We start from the raw sequence: 14544 nt of genomic DNA, 5'->3' as shown, positions 1-14544 counted from the left end.
TTAATATTTAGTGAATTTTAACATGGTATTCCCAATTGTAAATTTACTTCTCTATAAAGCAGCTGATTGCAAATATATTTCAGTGTAACGTTCATAAGTTTATGTTCCAAATATGCATATCTTACTTTGATTCATATTATAAATCAAAAGTGTAAGTCCAGTATAGTTGTTGATATTGAATTATATTTATGTTCGCTTTATCATCGAGTACCCATAAATCTCGTAGTATACTAAATTTAGGTGAGGATCGAAAATTGTTTTGGGTTAAGTCTCTCTATTAGTGATAAATGCGCGGTACATTTCAAGGTTTAAACCCTGAACCTTTTTATTGAAAACACATAGCGAAATTCACTAGACCACTAGAGCCCACACCTCTACTCCAGACTAATTTTGACTTAGTCAGTAACAGGAAGCTAAAAGAAAAACGATATAGAGAGGAGCATCCGGGAAGTACTTCAGACAGAAAGGTGTCACTTCATGACACTGTATGACGTGTTGCAGGATGTGATCGAATATAGCAGAGTATCTAAATTCATTCAGACATTAATGAGCTGAAGTTCCAACTATAGCTCATTATTGTCTTAACTGCATTTTCACTATCTGCAAGAGGACAGCACTTCGTATTCTTTACGCGACTCGCTGATGAGTATACTATACTCATGTCTTATGGTCTGGTATGAGTCCACTGTAAACGGTCACCTAATGGATCCTCCACATAAGATCATTCATGTCTACAGGGACTGAACCAAAAAATCGTAAGAAGTGGGTTAATTTTGATTTCTGGCCTTAGAATAAAACAATGTATAGCACGAGGAAATGTTTCCGATATCCCTATAGAGAAATGGTTATCCAAGGAATCGTCTTTCGGTTAGAGTGGATCTCGGGCAGACAAATTCACTTCAGTCTCTTCCCACTTACAACTGAAGGTGTTTATAACCATCTAAAATTCCCTTAAAAGGATTGTATAGTATTGATGGAAATGAGGATTGGAAAGTTAAGTTTTGTGAGATACCAAGAATCTTCTTATGAAAAGCATACTATTCTTAGAGGAATTCAAAGTTTATTCGACGAAAATCTTTCTTTTTTTTTTGAATGACTGAAATATCCAGAAATAAAGTACAACAGCAGTAACTCAAAAATCTTTTTGCGTGTGTGTACGTGATCGTTTGTCTTACTTTGTTTTTACTTTGGTTTTACTTTGTATTTTACTTTGCATTTTACTTTGTTTTTTTCTTTTGTTCTTGTCTTTGTTTTTTACCTTTCCATGGTAAAACAAAGCGATCGTATAGTAAAAGATGCGTCCACCTTTAATTAGGATTGCTCTGTTTTTTCTCAGCCATTGCAAAACATATTTTCATCAAATAAACGTTGAATTCCTTGGGAATTACATGCTCTTTCACATTTTATACGAGTTTTCTCATTATCTAATAAAAACTATAAAGAAACCTAAAGTTAGGTCTCAACCACAACTATAAAATCCTCTTAACACATTTTCATCACCAATGCTTCTGATGTGCTCACAAAACTAGGATGAATTCTAAAACTTACTGCGTTTGAGAATTTACAGCTCTTTAATAGTGACAGGAATGGTCCAAAAACATAAACCAAATTACAAACAATAATTTATCATGGAGAATGTCGTCTAGAATAACCTCGACGAGTAGAGAACCAAATTCTGAACTACGTGTATACATTAATTTTCGAAAGAAGTATCTACAGAGCATAATTGCTGTCATTCAAATACATACACACACACACACACACACACTCTCTCTCTCTCTCTCTCTCTCCACCTTCTTCATCATTTGCATTTATTTTTCTAATTTCTAGTAAAAGATTGAATTTTCTCAACCTTCCACCTTTGTTCTTTCCCACTCGGTCCTTGAAGCACTTTAACGAAAATGTTTGGCAAACAAACAAGCAAGCAAGCAACAAGAAAAAAAGAAAACAATTCCAAATATTCATGTTTGATGTTATGGAAGGATCCTTTCATGTTTATTTCAGTAATTTCTTGTCATTTGTGGTACACCTTTTGTTTCTGTATGTTTTGCAGAGATTTTGAAATGCATGCCTCCCACAACACCCACTGGAAACTACAGGGCTTCATTCTCGACATATCCATACCAACGTGCACCTTCGGATCAAGGGTACACACATAGCGAAGAGTTCTGGGTGAGCATCGAGTGCAACGCAGGTTATCACTCTCGACCCACCCAAAGTCAGTACACGTGGCGGTGGGTGTCATGTCAAGACGGTAATTGGTCGCGACCGTGGCCGACGTGCGGTAAGACTATAGAGAGATGCTTAACTGTGTTTTACCGAATGCCAGACTTAATAGAAATGTTTCAGAGATATAGAAATGTGCTCGCACTTGTCTTCAAGTAGCAGAGAGGGTTGTTATTGTATGAATGACCAAAATGGGCACATTAACTATAGTCGGTTATTCACCTGTCTTTAATAATCAGGCATTCCGTCGTGCCCTTACACACGATGTTTCATGATTTTGTCTTGTGACTTCAGGTTTATGCAAGAGTTGAGTGGAAAAGGGCCAGCATGCAATACTTTTTTTTTTTTCAATTTACTCAAGAGAAGCAGTGTTTGCCAAGCGCGGGAAGTGACAGAGATCACATGAGGTTTTCATGTAGAGTGTTCACAGAAAATGGAAAATTTCTAAGAAATTCAAAGCAATAGTCGTAAAAGAGTGTGTGTACGTTTGTTTTTTTTTTTTTTTTTTTTTTTTTTAATGCTGCCTCTCAATGATCCCCTTAAAAAGAGTCAAGAAAGAAATAATTACTCAGTTTTCTTTTGTTGTTATAGTAGTTGCATTTTCTTAATTGAAATGATTAGGAATCCATTTCCTTGAACATCACTCATAATAACACGGCTAGTGGAGGTAGCAATTGCAGAAGAATTGGCCAAATTGCAGGATGAACTGATAACTTCATTCGCAGAGAACGGGATGATATTCTCCCCCATCACTTAGTTGCATTTTTTTGGTCTTATGTCGCAACATTAGATCGGTCTTCACATAGAATTAACGTAAGTAACGTTCAGTGGCGTATCTAGGGGAAACGTTGCCCTGGCCAATAACGAAAATTGCGCCACTAATTTCTGAAAAAGTGTTCAACCCAAAACCCATTTCCAAGTAGGAACTTTAAAAAAAGTCCTCATGATATGCTGTATCAAGCACTTAAAAGGGGTCTTTTGAGGGTGATTTAAATGTAATACATTTTGATAAATTTTGGCAAGCGAGCGCAGCGAGCGTGCCGATAATTCTGCCCCCCCCCCCCCCCCCCCAAGGAAAAACGCAGTACCGGTATCTACATCCAGCTCCATTTCTAAACAACCGAGATATTCACCATTTTATATTTTTGCCAAAGCCCCTGGAAAATATACTCTTTTGAAAAATTCCTTCATTGTGGAATTTTAGTCTATCTAGCTACCAATTTTCCTGGAAAATATCATTTTGTGTTTTTGTTTTGTTTTTCAGTTATTGATGAAAATGTAGATACTTTGGGGAAACCCCACGCAATTGACTGATTTCCCCAAGGAAAAACGCAGTATCTACAATGGAACGAATTTCCCCAAGGAAAAACGCAGTATCTACAGCGGAATGACTAGGATTAATCTTCTGCCATAATTATGTATGCATGTATACATCATTGTTCAAGTATTCTCTGGCCCTGGGGGATGCATCCTCCACCCCCCCCCCCCCCATTTATGCCCTGATTACAGAGCAGGCTTCATAAGATTGTTAAATAACAGATCGTTCTTGGAACGTTTTGCTTAAAAGTGTATCCCAGACCGATCTTGCTGTAGGCCTAACGTTACGTCGATACGTGTTTAATATGAAGCTTGCCAGGGCTGTAATGTGATGCTACATGGCCTAGCCGCTAACTAGCATCTAGAATACTAGATCTAGATCTGTACAGTCTAGGTTACAGTCTGTCTAGACCAAAATAAATCTAAATCGGATGTCTGGACCTAGATCGACCTAGACTAGGTCTAGTTTTTATATCGTTTATTCTAGGCTGGCTACGTAGCAGGCTACACGAGTCTACCGCCTCACGCTATACATGCACGATGCTCACAGAAAAAACAAAAATAGCCTAACGTTAGAACTGCAGAAGGTTTAAGCCCTACACGAGCCAGGACTCTTTGATTAGAAAAAAAAAATACATCTAGAACCGGTCTAGAATGAAGTGACATCCGCTCTCTAGGCCTATTCCTTCTGGATTGAACCTAAGTTTAACGTCATGTAAATTTGTAATGTAGGCCTAACTTTTTTGTACTTGTAAGTTATGTAGCATGCAGCATCATTCTGGGATCATGCATGCATTTTACGCAACCCAGTCTCACTAGGGTCTAGACACTGTCTAGATCCGATAAGAATTAAAATACAACTTATTCTTAACTGTCTCTATTTTGTCCATTTACCGTGGGTACCTATTTTTCACATGGACCCTTATCTATTGTCAACTATGTAATTTTAAGACAGTATGGTGTTATGTTGTCATCCTTGACACAAAGAATAATTCCTTGACAGGCGTGATTCAGCAGTTACGAGACATTTATTTAGGAGCAATACTTGACGTAGCTCTGTGCCTATGAGTGTCTCTGAGCCTCTCCACTCAGTATTACAATTTGGTGTACATCCGAGTATATGTCAATTAGTACATGACATAACATCCCCTCTCTCAACAAAGAAGATGAGGTCTTTAACCGAGTCAGAATAACCGCTCAACTTTAGAAAACACATTCTATTCAACGAACGCCAAGTTGGTATCTTGATCATAACACCGTGTAACATTTATACAGTATCTGCCACTGAATGTGGCACATATGCAAGTTCAATATATTTATATGGAATAGCAACTTGCACATTGTAAGCAATTTATCTGTGACCTGTTGTTAAAGCAATTATCTTCAGTAATGTAACAATTCCACATTGTCTGAAGTAAATCAATTGCCTAAAATGAATAAACTAATTGCATGCACATATATCACTAGTATTGTTCTTGTGACTGATACATAAAGATTGATTAAAGACTGTATCAATTTTGACTAATTCCAAAATGCGTAGATTGAAAAGCTTTTACTCATTTCTAGTATGTTATAGCATGCCAAAAGTTCAATCTATACTACATGTATTTACGGGTGAAGCTAGAGTGAACTATGGTAATTTCATACATTGTACATACATAGTTCATTATCACAATTGAATTCTAATAAGAATTAGCTTTCATAAATTTGGTTAACTCATGAAGTTAATATGCACCTCTATCAACAGGTCTGACTAAACATACATATCTCAGCATTGGGTGTTGTATTGTCACATTATGTCAGTATGTTTCAAAGTTTACACCACATAACTTCTCCCTTTTTCCATAAATGTGAATAATTTGAAGTGCTTTGCCTCATGCATCTCAAAACAAATAATTTTCAATCAAAAATGGAATAGTCACAAGGGCTATCCTTAACACATAAAACAGTATTTACAAAGCAGAGTATGTGTTTGCTACTCTGTGATAAGCCTCTTTGGTGGTCTTACAGTGCGACCACTTCTAGTAGTGTATACACCTGGGGTGTTCTTACACTGGCTTTTCTTGGGTGTCAAGATTTCAGGGGTGGGGGCAAAGTGGACCCGCATTTTTGTGGTACCGAGGTCTCTCAGGTCACTACGGTTTCTACGCAGTGTGTGCCCATTGGGGGTCTGTACCAGGTAGGAGTTTGGTTCGGCACATACGTCCTTCACGACCACCGGTGTCCAGAGTCCTGTTCTGCTGTCCCTCATAGTAGCTTGTTGCCCTATCTCTAGGCTCGGCAGCTTCCTTGTACCGCGTATGTCATGGTTTTCTTTCTGCTTGGATTGACGGTCACAAAGCATCTGGCGGATCTCATCATTGTCTGGTATGTTACCACGGTTCAGAGTGTCTTTCACAGGAAGTGCACTTCTAGACTTTCTCCTGTACAGTATTTCTGCAGGTGGCGGAAGCTTGCTATCTATGGGGGTATTGCGGATGGAGAGCATGGCTAGAAACTCGTCTTGGCCGCCTTCTCTAGCTTTGGTCAGGGTTGCTTTCACAGTTTGTATTGCTCTCTCAACTTGACCATTACTTCTGGGATAGTGTGGGCTAGAGGTGACATGTGTGAATCCCCAGGACTGGCTGAATCTCTTGTATTCCTCACTAGAGAATTGTGGCCCATTGTCACTTATCACTTTCTCTGGGATTCCATGCTCACTGAATACTGCCTTTGTCAGGCGGATTACAGCCACACTTGAGTACCGGGCAGGTAATTTCCTAACGAACGGCATCTTAGAGAAGTAGTCCACGATGATCAAGTATTCGTCGTTACGGAAGTGAAACAGGTCAGTACCGACAACTTTCCAAGGGCCTTGGGGTACCTCATGGTTTGTGAGTGGTTCCGCAGACTGTCTTCTTTGGTGTGCTTGGCATTGAGTGCAGGAGCGAGTCATATTCTCCACATCTTTGTCTATGCCAGGCCAGAATACACACGAACGTGCATATGCCTGCGACTTGACTATGCCTTGATGTCCAATGTGGATTTTCTCTAGGACCTCCTTCCTCATCCGTGGGGGTATGAAGATCCGGTCTCCCTTCATGAGAATGCCATCTTCGATAGAGAGGGAGTCTCTGCAAGACCAAAAATTCCTGATCTCCTTGGGTAGATCCCGTGCATTTTCGGGCCATCCTTCTATCACTATTGTGGCAAGCAAACTCATGGTCTTGTCTTGCAGGGTCTGCTCTTTGATTTCTTGGAGCCTTGTGTCAGAGCAGTGTATGACATGGATTGTTTCCTCTATGTCCAGGGTCTGTCCTGAGATTGGGCTCAATCTCGAGAGTGCATCAGCAAGTAGCATCGTGCTTCCTGGACGGTACATGATGTGGACATCATACGGTTGAAGCCTTAGCATCATCCTTTGGAGTCTTGGTGGGGTGTCAGCAAGATTCTTGTGCTGGATGTTCTCCAAAGGTTTATGATCTGACTCGACAGTAAACCTAGATCCTAACACATATGTGTGGAAACGTGTGCATCCGAAGACTACTGCTAGTAGTTCACGTTCAATGTTGGCGTACCGTTGCTCGGTGGGGGACAATGCTTTGCTCGCGAAGGCAACAGGCTTGTTGTCCTGAAGGAGGGCGGCTCCTAGGCCCTTCTGTGATGCGTCTACTTGGATGACTGTCGGCTTCAATGGGTCGAAGTATGTCAGAGTTGTAAGCTCTTCAACTTTCTTCTTGAGAGTCTCGAAGGCCATCTGGTGTGAACTTGACCACTGCCATTCTCTGTCTTTGCGGGTGAGATCCCGAAGGTCTGCTGTCAGATCAGCTAAGTGGGGAAAGAATGGTGAAAGGTACTGTACCATTCCGAGGAATTGCTGTAGCTCCTTCACATTCTGAGGGGGAGACAGTGCCTTGATGCTGGCCACTTTCTCAGGATCAGGGTGGATGCCATTTGCATCATAGTAGCACCCAAAGAACTTGACAGAGGAGATCTTGATGTCACACTTGTCTAGGTTGAACACTAGTCCGTATTCGCGTGCTCTCTGCATGAGTCTATGCAGGTTGTTGTCGTGCTCCACTTCGGAGGAGCCAAAGACTACAATGTCGTCGGCGATTCCTATGACACCAGGACATCCTTCCAAGATCACGTCCATCTTTGCCTGGAATATATCTTGCGACACATTTAGGCCGAAGGGAAGTCTCTTGAAACAGTATCGTCCAAGCGGAGAGTTGAATGTGGTTAGGAGACTGGATTCATTGTCCAGGACGATACTCCAGTATCCATGACGGGCGTCAAGTTTGCTGAAGACCTTTGCTCCGCTCATCTTGAAGGTGATCTCTTCAAGTGTAGGTGTCTTGTGATGGGTCCTTCTGCATGCCCTGTTTAAGTCCTTGGGGTCAAGACAAACACGAAGCTTTCCGTTGGATTTACGGCTCAGGGCTATTGAGGATACCCAATCAGTAGGCTCTGTGACTTTTCTGATAACTCCAAGTTCCTCCATCCTGTTGAGTTCTCCTTGGAGTTCCTCCTTCAAGTGGATGGGGAGTCTTCTTGGGGAGTGAATGACCGGCTGTGCATCATCTTTTAGATCAATGTGAAATTCACCAGGGAATTTGCCGATGCCTTCAAACCTGTCTGGATACCTTGTCTGTAGGTCCTTGGTATTCCTTACAGGTGCCTGTGTTGATGCCTGCACAGCGCAATTTAGTGTTACCAGTTCCATCTCCCTTGAACTGGGTAGACCAAGAAGTGCTGGTCCGGTAGTATCAACCACAAAGAATGTAGTTTTGTGCCACTGCCCATTCTTGTATCTACACGATAGGTTCACTGTCCCGTGCTGGGGAATCTCTGCACCATTGTACGCTAAGAGTCGTGTGCTGCTCCTGGAGATCAGAGGTTCGCGTGCGGTATCATCCCCGTCAGTCCATTCTGGATGAATCTGCTTGAAGATGCGGGTAGGCAGTATGTTACCCTGTGCTCCTGTATCAACTTTCACTTTGAGAGTGTGATCTCCTCGTCTATTCGGAATGTCTACGGCTAGTGTGGCAAATACCTCATCGCGTACATCAGCAGTTAGGCTGTCGAATAACAGGTCCCTGTTAAACGTCAGAGTCTCAAGTTTTAGTGAGTTGAATTCACTTGTTGCATGTTCATCATCACTTGTCATTTCAAGTGGGTGGACAGCTTTGTTACCGTGAGTCCCTTTTCTCTTATTCCATCCTTTTTGATGAAACTGTGATTTCTGTTTGGGTGGTCCACGGCGGTCATAGTTTTTTCCTCTGCTACTGCTCTTGCTCCGGCACATCTTCTTCCAGTGACCTTTTTTTCCGCAGTTGTGGCAAGTAGAGGAGTATGCGGGACATTTTCCTTTCAGGTGGATCGTGCCGCAATTCGGGCAGGTACGGCTTTTCTGAGCTGTATGAACATTAGCATTGTTCTCTAGTCCTCGAAGCTGGGACATGTGTGCTGTGCTCGCTTCATGCGTTCTCGCGATATCCAGGGCTTCTTTCAGAGTCATTTTGTCTTTAGCGAGAAGCATTTTCTGGACTTCCGGATACTGAACTCCAGAAATCAGTACCTCAATTATGCGTTCTTCTTGGATGTCTTCATCACGAAAGAGGCACTTGGCTGCTTTTGATTTGCATCGAACAACAAAGTCATCAATAGCCTCATTATTCAGCTGTCTGTAGCGCTGAAATTCCAGTCGGTGGATACGAAAGTTTTCGGTAGGCTGGATGTGACTCTCCAATCTACTCCAAATGTTCTGAGGATCCTTCAACTGCTCTTCAGTCAGATTCCATGTATTAAAAACGCGAAGACCATCGCGACCTGACCACATTATTATGTAATTGTATTGGTCTTCTTTCTTGATTCCCTTTACGTTAAACCACATTTGGGATAGCTGTTTGAACTCTTTAAATGCCTGAGCTTTGTCTGGGCAATCCCAGTCAAAAGTTGGGGTAGGGAGGGGGCCAGCCATGGTATCTAGTTTACCGACAAAATGCTGTGAAAAACATCAGTACGGTACATGAAAATAAAATTGTCAACTTAGCATGACATAAGACGCAATCACATAAAATACATTGTATGTTCTTTGAATATCAATTGAGAAATTAAAGACTGTTTAGGAAATGTATGTGCCCAGTTTAATTGTAATATAATCCTTTTGCAATGTTAGGGAAATATGCAATTCCAGTTAATAATAAACACCATTATTCAATTGAAATAGGCACAAATATAAATCGAATGCTTCCATACACATGAAAAGAAAATGTCGGTATGAGTACTGAATAAAATGTTCAAATACAAAATATCAGTATCTGAATACACTAGAGTTCTATGTTAGAAACCTAATTACACATCAATCAGTTTAAAAACCTATTAACGTTAGAGGTTACATTATTTTTTTTTTCAAAATTCCAGTGAGTGCGGTAGGCCTATCTAACGTTAGAGCATGCTGCAAGCAAATTGATGCTAATAATAGATTGAACCAAAATTCAATTCTGAATTCCACTAATAGCACTATTACAATGTTAAATAATTCCAATAGGCCTAAATCACAAAATTTATGCAAATTGAAAAAAATCAGCCTAGTTTGTTAGGTGATATTTACGGACATATTAAATATACAATAACTCAATTCTCACACTCCAGTTATTGACAATCAATTTCTTCTATTAGGTACGTCTATATCTAGACACTGTTCTAATTTACATTTTACTTTACACATAAAAAAAATCTTTAATTGATGTAGTTTGGCCAACTTACAATATAGATCTAACGTTACAATACACCAAACCAAATAAGATCTTTATTCTTTTTTTTTTAAATAAACAATGTAGCCAGAAGTTAACCCAGTCTAACCGTTACAACTTCATTTTAAATTGATAAAACCAGAGAGTTAATCTTTTAAATTAATTTTAAAAAGATCCTGGATTTAAAACAAAGGTTTCAAATTCAACAGAGTAATTTCCAGCTCTCAAATTTCAATCTCATTTGCAGTCATACGACTAAGAATTTCATGCTTTCACTTTCAGATCACTGTTTTTTAGTTTATAACTTCAGCACTGTTGTATTTAACTTGAGCTCGGCCTTGTCCTCGCCCTTGGCTTGGGGCTGCTCGCTCTACGTTGGTCGCTTGGTGAACATCCGTACCGTCGCCAGTTGTCCTAGCGTTTGGACTGTTGCTTGAACGGCAGAAAATAGTTCCTTCAAAAGGCTTCAGCTCCGATTCGATTGCTCATCCACGTAGCTAGCTAGCTAGACATCACGTACGTCGATGCGTTCTCAACTGGGCTGCCAGTACCGATCGGCGATAGTTTCAAAATGACAGATTATTCTCACTAACTTTGGCAGTAGGCCTAACTTAGTTTGGACTAGCCGTGAGAACGGCTGTTTTACAGACTAACCTGTGTGGCGGTGGCAAAATTTGTCTTGGATGTGTGCTGCAAAGCGTCCAAAACCATTATTTAACTCAGTCAGTGTCACACATCTCGAGACAGAACAGGTTTGCAAAACATCATTCCATCAAGGACAAAACATTCCAATGCAGAGTTGAAACAATGCAGTTTATTCCGTAGCAGCGAAAATCATCCGTAGATATGGAGTTGTTTTACTCACTTGCGTGCTGGAAAGCGTCCGAAACTCACGCAGTATGACGGCTTTCTTTGGCGAAACGAGCACAAAAATCCAATATAACATTGATCTTTGCATGTAGGCTATGCGAAATGAACCCTTTGCGTGCCGGAAAGCGTCCATAAACTCACACAATAGGGCCAAAACAGCGGGGTGAAGTTTCAACAGTTTCCAAATTTGTCACTTTTTCAGTTTACGAGTCGAGTGTTCGATTCAACGTTGACGCATATTAGTCCGCGTATGCGGGAGACTTGAATTTGCATAGGCACAACACGGTAGTTCCAGGGATAGCACAGACGATGCAGTGCTACAGTGATGCGGTCACTAGACTGTGGGAGAGGCGACGCATCGGTGCAGTTCCAAGTCTGGATTCGTGTTTCCAAAAACAGTTTCAGTCGTAATTTTGAGAGTTCCTCAAAAATAAGATTAATTCCAATCCCGCAGCTGCCACCATGTTATGTTGTCATCCTTGACACAAAGAATAATTCCTTGACAGGCGTGATTCAGCAGTTACGAGACATTTATTTAGGAGCAATACTTGACGTAGCTCTGTGCCTATGAGTGTCTCTGAGCCTCTCCACTCAGTATTACAATTTGGTGTACATCCGAGTATATGTCAATTAGTACATGACATAACATATGGTATGGAGTAGATAATTGAACATTGACACTTCACTAGACTTAGGATTCTAAAAAGTGGTTAAGTTTTAGACTTCTTACTACAGGCCTGCCATAGAGTAGGCCTAGGCCTATTCAAGTCCAAAACTAGATCTTTCTTTAGACATTCGGAATACGGACCCTGAAAGTTCTGATTAACGTTAAGTCTAACATTAGAAAAGAGACGCAAGACTAAAACGTTACTGTCTAGACAAGTCTACAATCTAGACTGAGATCTAAGGGAGGGTGTAACATGTTACATAACCTGACGTTTATCCGATACAACACAAAATCGTAGTCTAGGCCTAGATCTAGGCCTATTGCCTTTCGACGAAACTTTCGGATTCGGAGCCTGAGGAATTTTGACAAGGGTCTAGGCATAACAAAGTTACTTCACAACAAGTTAATATTGAAATAGTACGGATAATGTTAATCATTGAGGTAGAATATGAAAGAATAAAGCTGATCGTTTATCACACGAAGCGAAGTAAACACAAATGTATGCATTTGTGTTTACCTCGCTTTGTGTGACAAACATGCATTTGTATGTGTTTACTTCGCTTCGTGTGACAAACAATCAGCTTTATTCTTTCAATATTGAAATAGTTTTGAATAACTTACTCATTATCTGCAGATAAATTTTTCTTGAGGGCTAGGCTCACGAGTAATTTTCCCCACGACAACATTTTGTTTTATTCCAAGTACACACTCCCACTGTATGCTGACTAGCCGGGCCCTGTGCTGACTGCTGCACAGCATCAGTGCAGCTAGCTGCAAGCTGTCAGTGTTGTGTTGTATTGTTTAATGTGCACTCGGTTAGTCTTAATCACACACTGTGTTTTATATTAGGATCACGATCTCATCAAAATATTTACTAATCAGTATTGTTTCGGTTAGATATTTTGAACATTATGTCTTATTATTGAGCAAGTATGTCTAAAGAAAGCAATGTACGTTCAAAATACAGAACAACCGGCAAAGTATTCACATATATAAATAACAGTGCCTGGTAATTAAGACTAGCTTTGTAGATACTGCGTTTTTCCTCGGGGAAATATTCATCATGTAGATACTGCGTTTTTCCTTGGGGAAAGTGCAAGTTAAGTGTAGATACTGCGTTTGGCAGTTACGGAAAAGTGGCTTTCTAAACATTTTTTCAAAAATCTGAATATGTCATATGAAGAAGGATTGCCCACTGACTATATTTATGCAAAAAGTGAAAATCGCCAAAAATGTTAGATACTGCGTTTTTCCTTGGGGGGGGGCAGAATTTTTGTCTTTCAGGTTACAAAACATGGAGTTCTTGATATTTTTTTGCTGAATAAATCTTACAATTTTAATCAAGATATAATGATGGCCTTATAGATAACGATTTGTACCAACAAACTTAGGATTTGAAAAAAAAAAAGATACTCTGACATGTCTGAATTAGTACGTGCGAGTGAGCCGAAATTTGTATATTTCCGCGTCATCATCACGTTTTGTTCTTATCTGTGTTATTTTTTTATATATAAATTTTGGCAAGCGAGCCGGAAATGTTTGTATTTTAGATTACAAAACATGGAATTCTTGTCATTTTGGGGTTATCAAATCTCACAGTTCAAATGAAGAAAGAGTGACGGCCTTATAGATAACGATTTATGCCAACAAACTGGGGACTTGAAAAAAAAATACTCTAATTAGAACGGGCGAGTGACCCGAAATTTGTACATTTCAGCGTCATCATCACGTTTTGTTTTTATCTCCTTTTGTTGATAAATTTTGGCGAGCGCAACGAGCGAGCCGAAAATGTTTGTAATTCAGCTAACAAAACATGGAATTCTTGTCATGTTTTGGTTATTAAATCTTACAATTCTAATCGAGATATAGTGACGGCCTTATAGATAACGACTTATACCAACAAACTGAGGACTTTAAAAATACTCCAAATTAGTACGTGCGAGTGAGCCGAAATTTGTATATTTCCGCGTCATCATCATGTTTTGTTCTTATCTTTGTTCTTTTCTTTTTTTAGATAAATTTTGGCGAGCGAGCTGGAAATGTTTGTATTTTAGCTTACAAATTCTTGTCATTTTGGGGTTATTAAATCTTACAGTTCGAATGAAGATAGAGTGACGGCCGTATAGATAACGACTTTTACCAACAAACTGAGGACTTGAAAAAATACTCTGAATTAGTACGTGCGAGTGAGCCGAAATTTTTATATTTCCGCGTCATCATCATGTTTTGTTCTTATCTTTGTTCGTTTTTTTTTTAAATAAATTTTGGCGTGCGAGCCGGAAATGTTTGTATTTTAGCTTACAAAACATGGAATGCTTGTCAGTTTTGGGTTATTAAGTCTTACAGTTTGAATCAAGATAGAGTGACGGCCTTTATAGATAACGATTTATACCAACAAACTGGGGACTTGAAAAAAAAAATACTCTAAATTAGTACTGGCGAGTGGGCCGAAATTTGTATATTTCAGCGTCATCATCACGTTTTGTTTTTATCTTGGGGGGGGGGGGGATTAATTTTGGCGAGCGAGCGCAGCGAGCGAGCCGAAATTTTTTGTATTTCAGCTAACAAAACATGGAATTCTTGTCATGTTTTGGTTATTAAATCTTACAATTCTAATCGAGATATCGTGACGGCCTTATAGATAACGACTTATACCAACAAATGAGGACTTGAAAAAAATACTCTTAATTAGTACGAGCGAGTGAGCCGAAATTTTTATATTTCCAC

General features: G+C 39.9%; 1 protein-coding gene across 1 annotated transcript in view; it reads left to right on the top strand.

Moving 5' to 3' along the window:
* Positions 1 to 14544, top strand: part of LOC140229594 (sushi, von Willebrand factor type A, EGF and pentraxin domain-containing protein 1-like) — a 62519-nt gene that overhangs the window by 20658 nt on the left and 27317 nt on the right. Inside the window, 5 exon segments of the mRNA XM_072309838.1 lie at positions 2054 to 2284; positions 5619 to 5722; positions 6578 to 6687; positions 7586 to 7801; positions 8348 to 8421. Coding sequence (XP_072165939.1) covers positions 2054 to 2284; positions 5619 to 5722; positions 6578 to 6687; positions 7586 to 7801; positions 8348 to 8421 — 735 coding nt within the window.

The sequence above is a fragment of the Diadema setosum genome, chromosome 6 (assembly GCF_964275005.1).
Source record: "Diadema setosum chromosome 6, eeDiaSeto1, whole genome shotgun sequence".
Lineage (NCBI taxonomy): Eukaryota > Metazoa > Echinodermata > Echinoidea > Diadematoida > Diadematidae > Diadema > Diadema setosum.
This window is presented reverse-complemented; position numbering and strand designations above follow the sequence as displayed.